This window comes from Ruditapes philippinarum, unplaced genomic scaffold, assembly GCF_026571515.1.
Source record: "Ruditapes philippinarum isolate M1 unplaced genomic scaffold, ASM2657151v2 ctg2134_1_1_1_1, whole genome shotgun sequence".
Lineage (NCBI taxonomy): Eukaryota > Metazoa > Mollusca > Bivalvia > Venerida > Veneridae > Ruditapes > Ruditapes philippinarum.
The window spans coordinates 32,228-50,292 of record NW_026862004.1 but is presented as its reverse complement, the minus strand read 5'-3'; the positions used below and the strand labels follow the sequence as shown (position 1 = coordinate 50,292).

Here is an 18,065-nt window from a genome sequence, read left to right as displayed (position 1 = left end):
ATCTTAGCTCTAGCTTTTTGGGTTCTTTAAAAGAAGATTTTTAAGTTTTTGCTATACACATAAAAGGAAAATTAATGACCCCCGAGGCGGGGCCAATTTTGACACCAGGGCTTTTATTTGGGCAAACTTGGTAGACACCCATTAGAACATGTTTTATGCTAAATATCTTAGCTCTAGCTCTTTGAGTTCTTTAAAAGAAGATTTTTTAAGTTTTTACTGTATGCATATAGGGAATATCAATGACCCCCTGGGGCGGGGCCAATTTTGACCCCAGGGCTTTTATTTGAACAAACTTTGTAGACACTTACTAGAAGATGTTTCATGCTTAATATCTAAACTCTAGCTATATGGGTTTTTTCAAAGAAGATTTTTAAGTTTTTGCTATACACATATAAGGAAAATCAATGAAACCCGTGGCGGGGCCAATTTTGACCCGAAGGCTTTTATTTGAACAAACTTTGTAGACACTCACTAGAAGATAATTCATGCTTTATATCTAAACTCCAGCTATTTGAGTTTTTTCAAAAAATAGTTTTTAAGTTTTTGCTATACACATATATGGAAAATCAATGACCACTTGGGCAGGGCAAATTTTGACCCCAGGGCTTTTATTTGAACAAACTTGGTAGACACCTATTAGAACATGTTTCATGCTAAATATCTTAGCTCTAACACTTAAAATTCTTTAAAAGAAACTTTTTTAAGTTTTTACTATACGCATATAGGGAAAATCAATGACCCCCTGGGGCGGGGCAAATTTTGACCCTAGGGCTTTTATTTGAAAAACTTGGTAGACACTCATTAGAAGATGTTTCATGCTAAATATCTTAGCTCTAGCTCTTTGGGTTCTTTAAAAGAAGATTTTTTAAGTTTTTACTATATGCATATAGGGAAAATCAAAGACCCCCTGGGGGGGGGCTAATTTTGACCCAAGGGCTTTTATTTTAACAAACTTGGTAGACACTCACTAGAAGATGTTTCATGCTTAATATCTAAACTCTAGCTATTTGGGTTTTTTCAAAGAAGATTTTTAAGTTTTTGCTATACACATATAAGGAAAATCAATGACCCCCAGGGCGGGGCCAATTTTGACCCCAGGGCTTTTATTTGAACAAACTTTGTAGACACTCACTAGAAGATGTTTCATGCTTAATATCTATACTCCAGCTATTTGAGTTTTTCAAAGAAGATTTTTTAAGTTTTTGCTACACACATATAAGGAAAATCAATGACCCCCTGGGGCGGGGCCAATTTTGACCCCAGGGCTTTTATTTGAACAAACTTGGTAGACACCTATTAAAACATGTTTCATGCTAAATATCTTAGCTCTAGCTCTTTGAGTTCTTTAAAAGAAACTTTTTTAAGTTTTACTATGTGCATATAGGGAAAATCAATGACCCCCTGGGGCGGGGCTAATTTTGACCCTAGGGCTTTTATTTGAACAAACTTGGTAGACACTCATTAGAAGATGTTTCATGCTAAATATCTTAGCTCTAGCTCTTTGGGTTCTTTAACAGAAGATTTTTAAGTTTTTACTATATGCATATAGGAAAAATCAAAGACCCCCGGGGCGAGGCCAATTTTGTCCCCAGGGCTTTTATTTGAACAAACTTTGTATACACTCACTAGAAGATGTTTCATGCTTAATATCTTAGCTCTAGCTCTTTAGATTCTTTAAAAGAAGATTTTTAAGTTTTTGCTATACACATATAAGGAAAATCAATGACCCCCGGGGCGGGGCCAATTTTGACCCCAGGGCTTTTATTTGAACAAACTTGGTAGACACTCATTAGAACATGTTTCATGCTAAAAATCTTAGCTCTAGCTCTTTGAGTTCTTTAAAAGAAGATTTTTTAAGTTTTTACTATATGCATATAGGGAAAATCAATGAACCCCTGGGGCGGGGCCAAATTTGACCCCAGGGCTTTGATTTGAACAAACTTGGTAGGAACTCATTAGAAGATGTTTCATGCCAAATATCTAAGTTCTAGCTCTTAGGAATTTTCAAAAGAATATTTTTTAAGTTTTTCCTATTGGTTGCCATGGCAACCAGAGTTTTTAATGGAATTAAAATTTTTGAACAACTTTGAAAGGGGTCCACCTAAGGATCATTTCTGTAAAGTTTGGTTGCAATTGGCCTTGTGGTTTAGGAGGAGATGTTTTTTGAAAAGTTTGACGCCATTTTTTGAAGGACGCACGACGGACGCAGAGTGATGACAAAAGCTCACCCTTGAGCACATTGTGCTCAGGTGAGCTAAAAACTGTTTCATTAAACATTTAATTTAAATAATGTATATATCTTCTTAATTTACAAATAATATAAGGTATCGTGTAAAGGATATGAGAAAGCACGCTAAAATGTTATCTTTCAACACTTTAGAGTTATCATTGAACGATCTCAATAGCAAAGGTTCGGTTAAAAAATCCATAAAGAACTTTATAAGAACGCTAGAAACATTTCATCCCTAAAAGATTATGACTCACTGACATAGAACCAGAATGATTCTTTCGATTTTCGAAATGCGAAACATTGACGAGACGAACATTAAATGTTTGATTTTTTTGTTTTAAAATTTATTTTAAAAGGAAACAAACACTTTAATCAATATGTCAACATCTTATATAAATGATCATTTCATGAACATATTTATGATTTAAAAATAAGGTCATGCTATGAGTCAGATATAAAGAGAAACGACATTTTCAATGTTTTCAATCTGAGTGGCTTTAAATATAAAATTTGAACTTCAATTGATAAGTTGCCATACAAACTAAACAATACATAAACGTTCGGTACAGATTTTAAAACAAGAAGGTGTTGCGGCATAGCTTTTATGCAATCACAACAACTCCTCTGTCAGTCTTCAGAACAAAAACCCTCGATTAAATCCTCTGTTTAAGTTAACACCATAAACCAGGTGGTAGACTTACTTCAAATCCGTATTAAGTCCGATATTATTTTTTATAGTCAAGGTGTTTCGATTGAGGCATCGGTCTACTGCTGACCGTATTGATTCAAATCCCGTCAGTGGCAAGTGTAACGCAAAGCAAGAAAAACTCACAAGTATTGCTTTCTACTGGTTGGTACCAGGAAAGCATTTGAAGCTGTTCCTTTAAGTTAACAGCTTCTTACAAACTCGAATACATTCTATAGAAACTAAAAGTAAAGAAAGCTTTTTATATTCATTTAAACTACAAAGCATGCAACACGTTTATTCATCAGTAAAAGTTTGAAAATTAATTTGTCCAGACATTCTCATATATCAAATAGATATTCCCGAAATATTTCGTAATATTTCGTAATATTATCTGTCTGTTAAACAATAACATAGCTTTAAAAATTTCGAATACATACTTGTCGAAGTCAACTGATGCAGCCCCACATTTTATGTCAACTCGAAGTTTATTCTGTATGTTTGTTTTAACACGCCCAGGATCCAAAATAAACGGAGTCCTCCGATATTTTTCAAGAGATGAAATCATTGACAAGCTATGCTCCTTTTCCGACCCACATATAATGATAAGTCTGTACTTTACTGAAATGAGTACGGACGAATTATTGCCTATAAACAACGTTCCTCAAATGTAAATTTTATTGCAATTAAAAAACTAACATTTCTATAACTAAAACCCACATAAATTTTAAGTAAAAGATATGCACCTTAAATAGACTTTCGTATAAAGTCTGTGTAACAAGAACCAGTTGAACCGGTTGATGATCCCCGAAAAGGTTTTGTACTTTGATTTAATTTCAAAATTCAGTAGTGATCTAAAAACTCTTCTGCGACAAGGGATTAGCCAGTCTGATTTTTACGGGGATGTTGTTTACAAACTTCGTAAGATCTTGGGTCATTGTAATTTTTCTGTTGTCTTTACTAAAATTATTAAACGTTTTATGAAAAGGGGTTATGACCCTACTATTTTAAGACATACCACATGATTAGTGTTCAACCCATTTACAGTTGGACGCTACGCTTTTCTCTTTTGATTACATCTGACGGACCAAGTGGGAGACTCTATGATAGACCGTTCTTAAAGCCCTTTGGGTCTGAATTGCTTTAATGTTCGTCTTCTGTCTTGCTTCGTCGGGCACTTGTAGGTGTTCTTCATGTTGCTCTGTCTTTTTTTAAGACATTGGGTACTTTTGTTATGGTCATTGGGTTTTCTTTTGTGTGTTCCTTCATGAGCATTTCGATGTTTTACTAATTTCACCTTTTGTAACCATGACAACTGTTAGAATTTCACTTGGTGGGGATTAAATTTATTTACACTGTCTCGTTTATAGGAACATGGTGGGCTAAGAGTGAGGTTTGGTGCACCAGTTAACCGGTTTAAAGTCCCCAGCAGTATTTATGCTGCCTGAACCGTTCCAAGGACGGCGCCCTCTGATGTTCCTCAGGATGTATGTCTGTGTTGCTTTTATACTGCTTTGGTGACACTTTGTGTCTCTTGTTGTTTTCTCGTCTACGGTAAGTATCTTTCCCTTTGCCTCTAGTTTTTATTCATTTGTTTATCCCCTCTTCCCCGGGTCTCGTGTCCCTTTCCCCTGTGCCTTTTGACTTTATGGGCCTAATATTCGGCAGTTTGTTTGTTTTCTTTTAGTTCCATATCGGTTGCTTATTATTTATTCTTGTGTGGTGGTTTGCCTGCCCGTGCTCTGCCTTGTGCCCTGTCCTGTTTTTGTTTGAGATCCTCCTGGGCTCCTTGCCACTGGCTATTGTTGCTGGGTTGGTTGCTGGGTCGGGTGGGGGCTGCGTTCATTCAACGCCGCCTTTCCTTGTTGATCTTATTTATCATATTTTGTACACAGAAAAGGATACCTTTTGTAGCTTCAGTTATGTCCAAGACAAAGTTCAAAGTGCAATAATACACCAAAAAACACTTTCAATACGAACTACGTAAATAACCAAAGTTGTTTCCATTGTCTTGGAGTAAAATCGATATCTCTTATGCAAAATCAATACAAATTAATCCTTTTTAAACCGCTAGTGTGTTGTTATTTTAATGTCGTTGTTATTCAAATGTCCGATTATAAGACTTATTACATCAATGGAAAGCTTTGGATCATAGCTTTGTCGCAGTATATACTTCAACACATATTTTGACACCAAAGTATTTAAATTAACTGTTATAGTACAACATGTCAAACCATTTTACATACGATTTATACAGCGAAATACGCAACCGGTTATCTTTACTCGATAACTGATAAGAATAGCCTGTGGTCTGCTAGTGTTTATCGGTGAATTCCAAAGTGAGGCAATGCAGAGTTATTGTTTATTTGCACTGCACATTTACTCAATGAGGTATATCTACCTACAAAGTTTCATGCTGATATCTCTTAGTTTTAGAGTTATGTCCCACACAAAGTCCGAAGTGTTATAATAAACAAAGGACAATAACTCCAAAATTTGACAAAACAGAATTATGGTTCTTTTGCACAGCACTTTTTTTAAATGAGATATATCTATCTACCAAGTTTCACTTTGATACCTCTTGTGTTTTCAGAGTTATGTCACGGACAAAGTTCAAAGTGTACAAATGAACAAAGGGCAAAAAAGCTAAAATTAAGCAAGGTAGATTTATGGTTCTGTTGCACTGCACTTTTATGAGATCTATCTACTTACAAAGTTTATGTTGATATCTCTTATAGTTTTAGTGTTATGTCCCGGAAAAAGTTCACAATGTGAAAATGTAAAAGGGCAATAACTCCGAAATTTGGCAAGGCAGAGTTACGATTCTTTTGCACTGCACATCTTCCAAATGAGATCCATCTTCCTACAAAGTTTCATGTTAATATTTCTCATAGTTTAAGAGTTATGTCCCGGTCAATGCTTAAGTGTATAAATGAAAAAGGGCAATGCAGAGTTATGGTTCTTGTGCACTACACATATACCTGGTCAGATCTATCTACCTGCAAAGTTCCATGTTGATACCTCTTGTTATTTGAGAGTTATATTCCGGACAAGGAAAGCGGACGGACGGACAAAAAGGCGACTATATGCTCACCCTTCGGAAGCATAAAAATGAAGCATTATAGCAATTCAAATACATAGATTTTTCAAACCATATTCTTTGTGACCTGGACGAACATAACAACTTCTAAAAGAATATAAATTAAGGCCAAATAATGAAGCATTAACCTCATATTTTTTTATTTGAACGAGAAATAAAAATTTACCATCCGAACCGACTTTTCGTATGTATTCCTGAAGAAGATCATGCAGTCCTTCACATACATTAAATTCCATTAAATCAGCATTGACTATGCAATGAATCTTTCCATTTGCAAAGAAAACGCTTCGCCTGAGGAATACATCAACCTGTTAATCAACAAGAGTTTTAAGAAACAAACACCTTTTTCACATCCAATTTAGCAAATAAATAGTGTGTTCAAATTGTACTTCTGTTATTCGCAGTATTATTTTATACTTGAAAATTCATACTTTTGTAAATTATAAAATTTATTATAACCTATACCCTTATCTATTAAATTCAAGATTGGAAATTTACAATGAATGCATCTGCGATTAAACTTTGCTGTAGGTTTAGAATACTTTGTATTAGATGTAAATCATATGTAGGCCGAGTATCTGATTAGAAAAACGATGGGTATAAACAAAACATATCATTGAAGTTAATAGAAAACAAGAAATTCAATGGCAATTCTGGTGTAATAAACGAACAATTCTACTTAAATTTCGACGAAGATATAGTTTCAATACATGAAAGTCCCGTTTAATTGTTCATTGCCAATGGAGTCTAGCTGAAACATTTCGCTGAAACTTAACGTTAACTAGACAATAATTTCAGCGGTATACATTTGCAAAAGATAAATTTTAGGGACACCTATGTTCTTATTATTGAAATAAAGCTTTTTGATATAGAGAAAACCATTATATTTGTTTTAAAGAAATAACGTTAAACGATGTCGTCGCCGACAAATTATTCCAACCCTTTTTAAAAAGCTTTAAGATCATACTTGACAAAAAGAAAATCACTTAACTCAGATGAGCCAATGTTTGGAAGTCAAACATCCGACAGATATAAAGCTTCTTCAGTTTAACTTTTAATTTGTGATGTGAAATAATCCAATATTTATAAAAATAGAAAACAAAATATATCGGTTGCTGTACCAAAACTGTTATCACAGGATCTAAAACATTCAAGACTCTATTTCTGATTATGACAAACACTGAAAATTTATGTAAAGAACCAATGCAAATTTATCTCAAACTAGTATAAAATAAGCAAAACAGCATGGGACGATATTAGCAAGAATATTAAATCTAAATCAAAACGCAGTTTTTATATGGTTGTTGATGAAAGTTCTGTATGACTGTAGGTTAAACTACAAAAAGGTGACCCCAAAAACGCTAAGGAAGGCAAAACTAAAAATGTTGCATGCCAGGTTTGATTGTATACGTTTTTATTAGAAAACATACTAACAGAAAAAAATGTTTGCCAAAAACACTTTAAATTGTTACATTTTTTATAAAAAAAAAAATATTCAAATATGATATACCTGCTCGAGGGACGTTTTTGCTGAACACATAAGCACTTCATCTGATTGGGGAAGTGGCATATCATCAGCAGTTTCGCCCATCATGTATACCGATAACGTAGTTTGTAGAACTTCATCTGATACGTGTAAAAAATACTATCCTAGCATCATACTTTATAGATTTTTAACCAACTGTAAACTTTCCGGTATTTTAAGTGTGTTTTCACAGAAAATGTTATTGTAATGCATATACAATGAAAAAGATAATAAAAATAAGAAACATTTACATAATTACCAGTTGAACAAATAACTAGATTTGGAGAAGATTCTATGTAACCATCTGGAAATGTTCTATTCACTTTCTTTTTCTCTGAAACAAATATGTTTTCAATGAAAAATGCAAACGTTTGGTTTATATCAGTTTGTAGAACTTATTCAACTTTTTAACAGTTATACTGACAGTAAAGCTGATGACATTTAAAATTCTAAAACAAGATGAAACAAGTCACTTATCTTATCTATTTATTAAAGTGTAACTTGTATTAAATTTTAATTAGATTTTAAGATAAGCAATATCATTCAAACCTATCATTTTTAATAAAAAGACATGAAATAGTTAACAAAATTACCCTCATTTGCGAGATGTCGCAATAAAACTCCAAGCTGTTTTAAACTAATGAAGTCTTGCAGATTTGATATGATTGCCTGGATAAAGTCCTGCCATATTCTATCGAACTTCAGTAGCATAAATTCACACTTGTCATACTGACTACAATACATGCATGATATTAAAATTAGGATCTTGAAAAGTTAAAATATCTTTTTTTATTTGAACAACAATTATTTAAGGTTATCGTTATCATATATAATTTACACTTCGGATCTTTAAAGAGCTGTACTTTCTTGATACAATTTATTTTATATTTCATATTTAGTTGTAATCAGGTGAAAACAATCGTCTTAACAAGTTCAAACAAGAGGACAATGATGGTCACATGAGAACAAGTAATAAGAGGGCGATTATGGCCCTTAAATCGCTCACTTGATTTATAAAACTCTTAATAAATATTGTAATCTCTAAATGAAAAGCATATCAAATCTCAAAGTAATATCGTACAGTTCGTATTTGCACCTGATATTATGCAAATGCAAACATGGTTTTTCCAACAAACGGACTGTTTCCCACACACGCACACGCACACGCACACACACACACACACACACACACACACACACATACAAACTTAGAAATCATCTAAACATCATTTCTGAGAAATTCTAAGGATACTTTGGCTGCAAATATTACATTGATAGTGTTTACAAGGTTTTCTTAATATTAATTTTACTTCTAAGGCTTTTTTTTCATATGAGTATTCAAAGTCATTTAGTTTGTGACCCTAAATGCCCCTTTTAACCTTGAGCTAAAATCATATCAACATTCATTCTGACCAATGTCAAGGATATTGACAAACAGTTTGTGAAGAGTGTTTCTTTCGATGTTTGGGTTGTGTGCTAAGTTTTTGACTTCGGTAGAACCATAATGGCTTTTGAGCTAGAAATCATCAAAACACTTTTAACAAATTTTAAGGATATTTGGACTTTCAAAAATTCAATCATAGACAATAGAAAAACCAAGCTCTTAAATAAATATCTTTATATGAATGATTAAGAATATTTTATGTTTTGCCTTAGAATGAGTCCAGTATATTTATCAACAATAAAGTAACTGCAACCTTTAAAAACTCTGCTCTGAATGTGGAAACAAACAAGATATCTTAGCATCACAAACCATGTTTTGTTAAAAAAATTTCGTAATAAACAACATTTAATTTCAGACAGTTTTTCTGACGATTATCATTTTTTCAATTATTTGCGACTCATTCTTTTCATCCGCATTCAAATGTATGTTGGTTTTCCCTTCGGTGATTTGCAGCATGTCATATTAATGAATGAGAACGGGAACAAATCTCACGCCTCAACCGCAGATAAAAGACAAAACAAAAAAAATAAACTTGAATTTGGTTATTCATTTCGTAAATTTGTATCTCCAACACGAAAATATATGTATAGAAGTAGTTTTAGTTTTGAGTCTGAAACTCAAAGAAACGGTCATTCGTGTCGCAATATGGTTATAAATAACGAAGTGGAGAATTTTGCAGGAAATGAAATGCAAACATATTCTACAATCAATTGCACTCTTTATAAACGTTTTTTACAAATTTTTATATCATAGTATTATCATTTTGAAATTGTCCGTTCCGGTTTATTAATAGTTCCTTTCTTTTTTACGACCCTAAATGGACATTTTTACCGTGAATATTTAAATCGACCCTGATTTCCACATTTTTTGCTGAAAGAAGTTGATTCTATTTTGTTTGAAGACAATCGGTTTTATGGAGGTTTGAGTGGAATGCTGATTTGTCGAGTACTGTGAGATTTTAACAGAACAAACTTTTGTCTGCAGTTTTAACATAAGGTGTTATGAATTTATTGATAGAAATGTAAACACAAAGTCAGATGATGATTTTGAAGCAATAATTCAACAAACTAGTAGAGCAATCTCTTCAGTTAACAGTCTTCCATTAACTTTATAAATAATGTTTAACCATATAAACATGCCAAGCAAACTTATTCATGACTTTTAATGTACAATTATTTTTTTAACGTGTATAACAAAAAAATCAGAAATTTGTCTTTTTGAAATTCATCCAAAATTTTTCTTTTCAGTGTTTATCTGGGACTTGAAATATAATCATAGTATCTTAATTCCCAAGTATTAATAGAAACCTTTTTTTAAAATTTGACATGAACAAGATGTATGTAATATTACTATATTTGTCCCCTTTGTTACTATTTGTATATGATGTTTGTATATTTGTTACAATTATAATAATAAAAAACATACTGTGGTTATTTTGTCTAGTTTTTTTATGTTCCAAAGAAAATACATTTAATATTCTAATCTCTAGCAAGCCTACCAAAGTTCATAATGAACAATGTCATTCGTCCGCCAATTGATCTATAATGTACAATTCTTGTAAGTCTGTTAAGACTTTTTTGAACTTTTTCTCCTTCATCTGATTTGAAACTAATGTAAGAAATAAAGAAAATATCTGACATGGAAGAAAACAATATAAAATCTAAGAGTACAGCTTTACACATAATGTTCTGCGTTATAGATATAGAATAGAATGAAAGGAGGAGTTGAGAGCTGGTGCATAAACTAAGTTTCTGTGTTCCTTCGGTTACTTAACAAAGTTATTTATTACATTATCATAAAAACACCTACCCTTCATTAGCCATAGCTTTGCTCATCCAAGTAGCAAAGGTATCTGTTGGTTGGGTATCTCCAGTTGCAAGATCATCGGTAACATCTCCTCTAGTTTTTGACAACCGTGATTTTCGTTCGGTCTCAAATTTTTCAACGTTGTTCTTGTTTTTCATGCACCAAGTCAAAGCTTCAAACAGTAAAATAAGAAGTAGGAGCAAAAAAGTTTTCGCATTTGTTTTTTATCCCATAAATATTTATCAAATCATTCACCTATTCAGAACTATCCAAATACAAATGGATACAAGTGGGTAGGAGAGGAAGATATATTAATACGAAATACAAATACAATTCAACACACATTTTTGTGTTCTCAAGTTATTGTCTGCAACTTAATTATTTGTTTTCCTTTACGTATAAATGTTAATATATATAGCAAGAGCAGTAGACATCTTTCACGTAATAATCTAAATCAGTTACAATTTGGCATTTAAAATCAATATTGTTATTGATGATAAAGTATTGAGATAGTGAAGTACATAAAATAATGCATGCAACATTAATATTAACACGAACATTTTTGATAGAGATTTTTTAACAAAGCAGCTAAAATAACTTTTGACAAACTTATACCGCTTTTAGCTTATAAAAACAATGATCCGTCAATAGATTTTTTTATAAATTGACAACGTAAAATAAACCCGTAAAGTAGGCATTTGTATCCAACTCATATATCTGTGACAATGAAGTATAAAGTTTAATTAAGATCGGTCAAAACTGAAAAGTATAAAAAGTGAAGAACATGATCCAAAACATTTAACTATATTTTATATTTTTGTTCGCTTAATGTAGTAGATGTTTGAAGCCAACCCTGAAGCATTGTTTTGTGTCATTCCATAACTGTGTCATTGCCTGAAGGATATTACAGTTGCTAGATCTATTCAAACGGTCATTTGGTGATGTTTCGTAGGCAATAATAAAGGTTGTAGCTTTAAGCACCAAGTCATGTATAATGTCCAAAAAGCCGACTCGACTGATTTTTTCTTCTTGATTTCGTTAAATAAAGCACAAGTAATGACCAGCATGAAATGATGTTTCGAATGATAAATTCAGGTTTGTAGCTTTCTCAAAGTCAAAGTCACTGGCTTAGGTGTCATGCAAAAGAAAACAAAAGATCAAAGTGGCAAGGCGACTGTTTCAGAACGCAGCCCCAAATCTATGGTGTATTTATGTGTTATATCCGTAACTTGGTCATTTTTGGAGATTTTGAAATCAAATAGTACGAATTTTAAAAGACAAGATATGATGTTCTGTTACAAGACATAGATTTCTACGATCATTTTCAAAAGCAATAATATAAAGCGATACAATGATGCCATAACGTGAACCTTTTATCAATTTGTAAACAAATATTCAATATAAAGCATCTAAAACAGATAATAATCTAAACATAATTTTCGGACGCTAACTCATTCATAGTCATTAATACGGTGTATGATAACATAGACAACCGACTTTGAGATTAAATACATTTAAGAGATTTTAGCATGTATGCCATTTTTATCATATATTTGCCAAATCACTAACAAATGTTATTTAGTAAATGTATCGATATTAAACATGTCATTTGTTTAGTTGTTGTTTTAGAAATATACCTTTACTAATATCAAAGTTTGGAAACTTCTCTAATGCAAATGGTATAAGTCTTTCAAATTTAGCCATTACTAGCTTTTTGATAAATTTGTCTCGTTTCGGATCTTCTTTCTCCATTAAATTTGATGATTCTTGCTCCAAATCTCTATCTGATCGGTCTGCTTTAATTTCTGTCACTGCTTTTTGGTTTGCACAGATAACATCATCTATAGAAAAAAATGTTAGTGAAGTGCATCAAGTTTTTATTACAAGACAATCAGTCTGTCAGTAAAGTATACTAAATTGCAGGGAGAAAGAATTTTTTAGAAATATCGATTTATTTACTTTTAAAAAACAGACAAAATTGACCATTGCAAAGGTCATTTATATTTTAAATAATAAATACAGGTTAAAGTTAAATTTTGTTTTTAGACTGGACAGTACAATATACAGATTCTGGTTCTCATGGAAAAAAACATTAAATTAATTGTTTTTTGTTTGTTTGATTGATTGAGTTTTAAGTCACACCGAAACAGTTAAGGTCATATGGCGACGTTCCAGCTTTAATGATGGAAGAAGATCCCGGATGCCGTTCCGTGCATTATTTCAGGCACAAACAGGTACTTGAGTAGAACTACTGACGTTTAGTTAGTAAGCTGGGCTGCTTCCTGATTTGAAAGAATCTAAAGTCCGTGTCGAACACAAAGCGGTGCTGGGAAAGTGGTGTTTGAAGACATTGACTTTAACCACTCGGCAACGGACGCGCCTATATTAAACTAAAAATATGTTTGAAAATAAAGATAAAAAATGTGAATGTATGTTCATGAGGTTCTACACTACTAACGACTTAAGGTTTTTAAAGAAATAAACATAAAAGCTTGAACTTCTGAATTTAGAAACGTACGCTGATGTATTCATGCAGCGGTAATCATGCAAGCTTCTATGTGGCACGCTTGTGCAAACAGACATTCATACCTTTTTTACAATCGCTCTTTACACACTGAAGTAATGGGAAAAGCTTAGGTGATGTTTCTTTTTGTAGACATAAATTTGCAATCTCTTTCTGAATGATCACTAACTGGTCCATTGTGTAGTAGTTGAGATGAAGGTACTCAGTTCGCTTTTCGTTAACAAATGTAATCCAATTTGCTAAACATTTCTCCATTTGTGATGCTATTTTCGGCATAATATTCTCAAGGCGTTCATCTGTTGTTTTTCGACACTTCAAGAAAAAGTTATTGCATACTTGATACTGCATCATTTCAATGCTTTATATGACTTTGAACTCTGGACTTAAATTTTTCACCGGATCAACACCGTCTCATGGCATAAGTCCATACATAATACATTACCTTTAATGTACTGCATATAAACCATAGAAAAACGAAGATTTAGAATAAAACCCCATATGCAATCAGTTAAGCAATTAAAAACTCTTTTTGGACTTGCGATTTATCACAATTCCTTAATCTATATTTTTCTTTTTTTCTATTTAACCGCCGAAAATCTACGATTATACGTTTCAGTAAAGCATTTGTAAACAAACACTTTAAAGGACAATTTAAAGAATAACATACATCTATACATTAGGAGTTTGCTACGGAATGCCGTTAGGGCCATTGCTTATGAATGTGTTGATCTGAAACGCGATAGTCGATAGTACGATGGTGAAAACGCGAAATCACGAAACTACGATGGTGAAAATGCGAAAGTACGATGATGAAAACGCGAAAGTACGATGATGAAAACGCGACAATACGATACTACGATGATGAAAACGCGATAAACTATCGTGTTTTCACCATCGTACTGTCGCGTTTTCACTATCGTAATTTCGTGATTTCGAATTTTCATCATCGTACTGTCGTGTTTTCATCATCGTACTATCGCGTTTTCACCATCGTACTATCGCGTTTTCATCATCGTACTGTCGTGTTTTCATCATCGTACTATCGCGTTTTCACCATCGTACTGTCGTGTTTTCATCATCGTACTATCGCGTTTTCATCATCGTACTATCGCGTTTTCATCATCGTAGTATCGTGTTTTCACCATCGTAGTTTCGTGATTTCGTGTTTTCACCATCGTACTATCGACTATCGCGTTTCAGATTAACACATTCATAGGCGATGGCCCTAACGGCATTCCGTAGCTTGCATATCCAATGTGCTCACTGAAACAAAAAGTAACAGCTTGTTTGTTTTGGTCACACTGACATATGACAAAATTTAAACTTTCCAACTCTACTTGTCAAGAAAAATGCAAGGTGATCCTCGTGCATCATTCAGACACACAGGGAATTGATAAGAACCACCTGAAACCGTAAGATAGCTTGATAACAGACAACCAGTCGACATGTACTTCTAATCTTTATTCCTACCATCATCAAAATTCGTCTGACCATCAATAATGTGTTTAAGTGCACAGAAATAACAGATATTTAACTGAAGAAAGATACAAAAACACATATTTTTTTAATAAAAGGATGGAGATATCAAACAAGGGAGTGTTGCTTTTGACGTATTATTATTTTCTAAAGCCATCTGATATTCGTTTGTGTACGGCCATTTGCATTAGTTTACATTAGTATGTATGATAATTTGATAAATAATTATACAATTGATAGAAGAAATAATAACAAAATTCATTAAAAAAACATAATAAATATTATTATTATTTCCCTATTTAGAGATCAATTTTTCAAATTTATCTGGAATAACAAAATGATTGCCTTATCGTACTAAATAACCAAAATCGAAACCAGTCAGAACAGATAATAATAGGAACTAACATATCCTATCAAGTAGAACATTAATAATAAGTTATGTTCCTTACTTGCAGCAATCATTTTATGACCCAATTTTCTTTCCAAATGACAACAGTCGTGTATTTTCAAGAATAAAGTTTGGTGTATATAAACCTTTATTACCAAAAAAAAGTATAATTTCTAACAAAGTAAAAACAAATCGTTTTCGTCGAGTTCAGTTGACATGTAAAACTAGTCTAAGTGTCTCTTTAATAATGCTGACAACACTAATCAAAGTTATCGCATTTTGTAGGCTAAACCCTTTATGTTTGCATGCTAACTACCTTATTCTGTTATTTAACCACAAAAATAGTACATAATAATATACCATGAAAATTAAAATGAGTAACTATTTTTTTATCGCAACAATTAAGTTTTGAATTCTGATGTTGTCATTTCATTAACAAATTATAAATTACCTTTAATTGTGTTAGTTCGTCACCATTTTTGAACTCGAGAATAACGCACACTGGTGTATTTAGATTTGGTTCACAAAACAGCTTTATTGCAAAGTTGGTGAATATGACACAACCGGATGACACGAGTCTTATGTAAACTTGACTAAGTCGTATAACACCATCAAGTACCTAAAGTTAAGAAAAGGAAATTGTTATATATTGCCATAACAACCTTCTAACATGATCATTCATGAAACTATTTTGAAATCACTGAACATTTTTGATATAACATAATGAGGAATTATAACAATGGACGTCTAATGGATTATATTGTTGATTTGGGTAAACATTAAACGACTCAAATAGTGCTAGACAAGTTAGTGGAATAAGACAATGCAAATATAAATACCAGTGAGAGATTAAATATTTCTGAAAGTAATTGATATATATCTTTAAGCAAAGAAATGAAGAAGCATCAAGACATGCCGTTGAGATTCAACTGCATTACATCACAGTGCATGTCCTCAAAGTTAATTATGAAAATCATAATAATAAATTTTCCAGTTACAAAGCCTTTAAAAGTATATAATGTTACAGTAGCCAAAATTGTTGTTTCACGCAGTCATATTAAATTCGCTAATTTGGCTATTTTTGGAATGAAAACAGTGGAACAAATGTTGTTTTCACAAATAGTATCTCTTTAAATATGATATAATCAACGGCATAGTTATATAGGTCAAAAGGATAACCGAAATTTGCTTTGCTAAAACCAACATCTCACTTTTGTTTAGCAGGTCTTCATAGTGACTCAAAAAGTTAGGCAATATTCTGTCAACAATTCATTTGTGTTTGTTGAACATTTAGAATTATTATTGATAATAACAATTATTTACAATTAACAAATCAATGCAAATGCAAATTTAAATGAAAATATCAAGCCAACTTTCCATAAAAAGAAGGTAATTATATTAGGATGTAAAACAAAAGCAATTAATAAAGTTGACTCGAAATGGTAGATGATCAGGAGTAATGAATTCGCTTCAATATTGTCATTTGTTATCTATACGAGTATATTCCATGCGTTGCAATTCTAAACTATAATGTCCTTTCAGCTTAATTAATTTACTTGCTACATGTATTATTCACTGTAATTGTTTTATTTACGAAAATAATATTGCCGTAAGGGTGTTTGAAAATTAACTTGACTTACGTTTTGTATGTAATTTCTAGAAAATCTTTCGACGTTAACGTAATGTTTGAATCAATATACAATATGCCTTTAATAAGAAAACTAATCTTAAACTTAAATTTCATATATCAGTGGTAGGATACTACATCATGTCGCACCAGCTGAATGCTCCCAAATCGGACATTTTTCTGAACAAATACAGTATCCTTCTATTGTATATATGATACAAAAATAAATACTTTTTAATTTCAATATAGGGTAGATTTTGGTAAGGTTACCCCGGGAAGTTTTCAAAGTATTCCGCATTATCAATTATCTTTTACTGAAAATTTTACTAATTATACTATTTATACAGATAATAATCTGATACTGAAGCAGTTAACTAACTAACACAGTTTATGTAGAAAATAATATAATTATACGATGCGTTGTATAACTGGTAACAGAAACCTTTTTTCTAGATAACCACTTAATTTGTTAGATAATAATAAAAACGCAAGGGATATGTCCGAAACATTCTGCATTATCTATTAACTGAAATTTTATCTAATTATACAGATGAGTGAACAAACACAAAAATACAGATAACAGGTATTAGCATTTCCAAAAATGCTTGGAATCCCCGTTCAGCTATGAATATAGAAATAATATTTCCTCTCTTGCCTAATACTTTATTCATGTGGTCAAAACATAAAGCCAACAATAAAACTTTACTCCACCATTTAGTTCTTGTCAAAATATTTTGAAGCGCTCAGTTACTACATGCGCTACTTAATAAGTACGTGCATCAATCGGCAAAAAGAATTAGCTTCTTGCGTAATTAACAACAGTTACTTGCTACATATTACAATTGAAGTCTGTGAACTGAATTTACGTTATATACTCCGTCGACTGCTTTGCGAGTTTTTTTTCGAAACGGACTATAACTGACCTGCTATGGGCGATAATTATGCAATAACAATACTCTTAGTATTAAACTAAAATTTTATTCCTTCTATTCTCCTGACAATAATGTGATGGACGGATGGACGGACAAACAGTGACAATTTGCTCTCTCTTCGGGTAGCATAACAATTTCTGATTTCTGATAACAAACAAAAAGATATTTAATAAATGAACAAGAAAGTGATGTTCAGCTTAAGTCTTCAAAAAATATTAGCAGAAAAGTTATATTCTTTCAACTAACAAAGAGCATTTTGTTGTGCTGACGAGAATACATAATATACAGAAAATATTTCCCTTTATTAAGATTAGGCTTCTTATCTCTT

The 18,065-nt window shown here is 32.2% G+C and overlaps 1 protein-coding gene across 1 annotated transcript in view; it reads right to left on the bottom strand.

Annotated features, from left to right (window-relative positions):
* Positions 1 to 18,065, bottom strand: part of LOC132717589 (E3 ubiquitin-protein ligase rnf213-alpha-like) — a 46,766-nt gene that overhangs the window by 19,460 nt on the left and 9,241 nt on the right. Inside the window, exons 6-14 of the mRNA XM_060701082.1 lie at positions 15,630 to 15,797; positions 13,380 to 13,626; positions 12,428 to 12,631; positions 10,794 to 10,962; positions 8,134 to 8,273; positions 7,800 to 7,874; positions 7,526 to 7,641; positions 6,182 to 6,323; positions 3,356 to 3,536 (exon numbers count right to left, since the gene is read on the bottom strand). Coding sequence (XP_060557065.1) covers positions 3,356 to 3,536; positions 6,182 to 6,323; positions 7,526 to 7,641; positions 7,800 to 7,874; positions 8,134 to 8,273; positions 10,794 to 10,962; positions 12,428 to 12,631; positions 13,380 to 13,626; positions 15,630 to 15,797 — 1,442 coding nt within the window. The remainder of the gene's footprint in view (positions 1 to 3,355; positions 3,537 to 6,181; positions 6,324 to 7,525; positions 7,642 to 7,799; positions 7,875 to 8,133; positions 8,274 to 10,793; positions 10,963 to 12,427; positions 12,632 to 13,379; positions 13,627 to 15,629; positions 15,798 to 18,065) is intronic.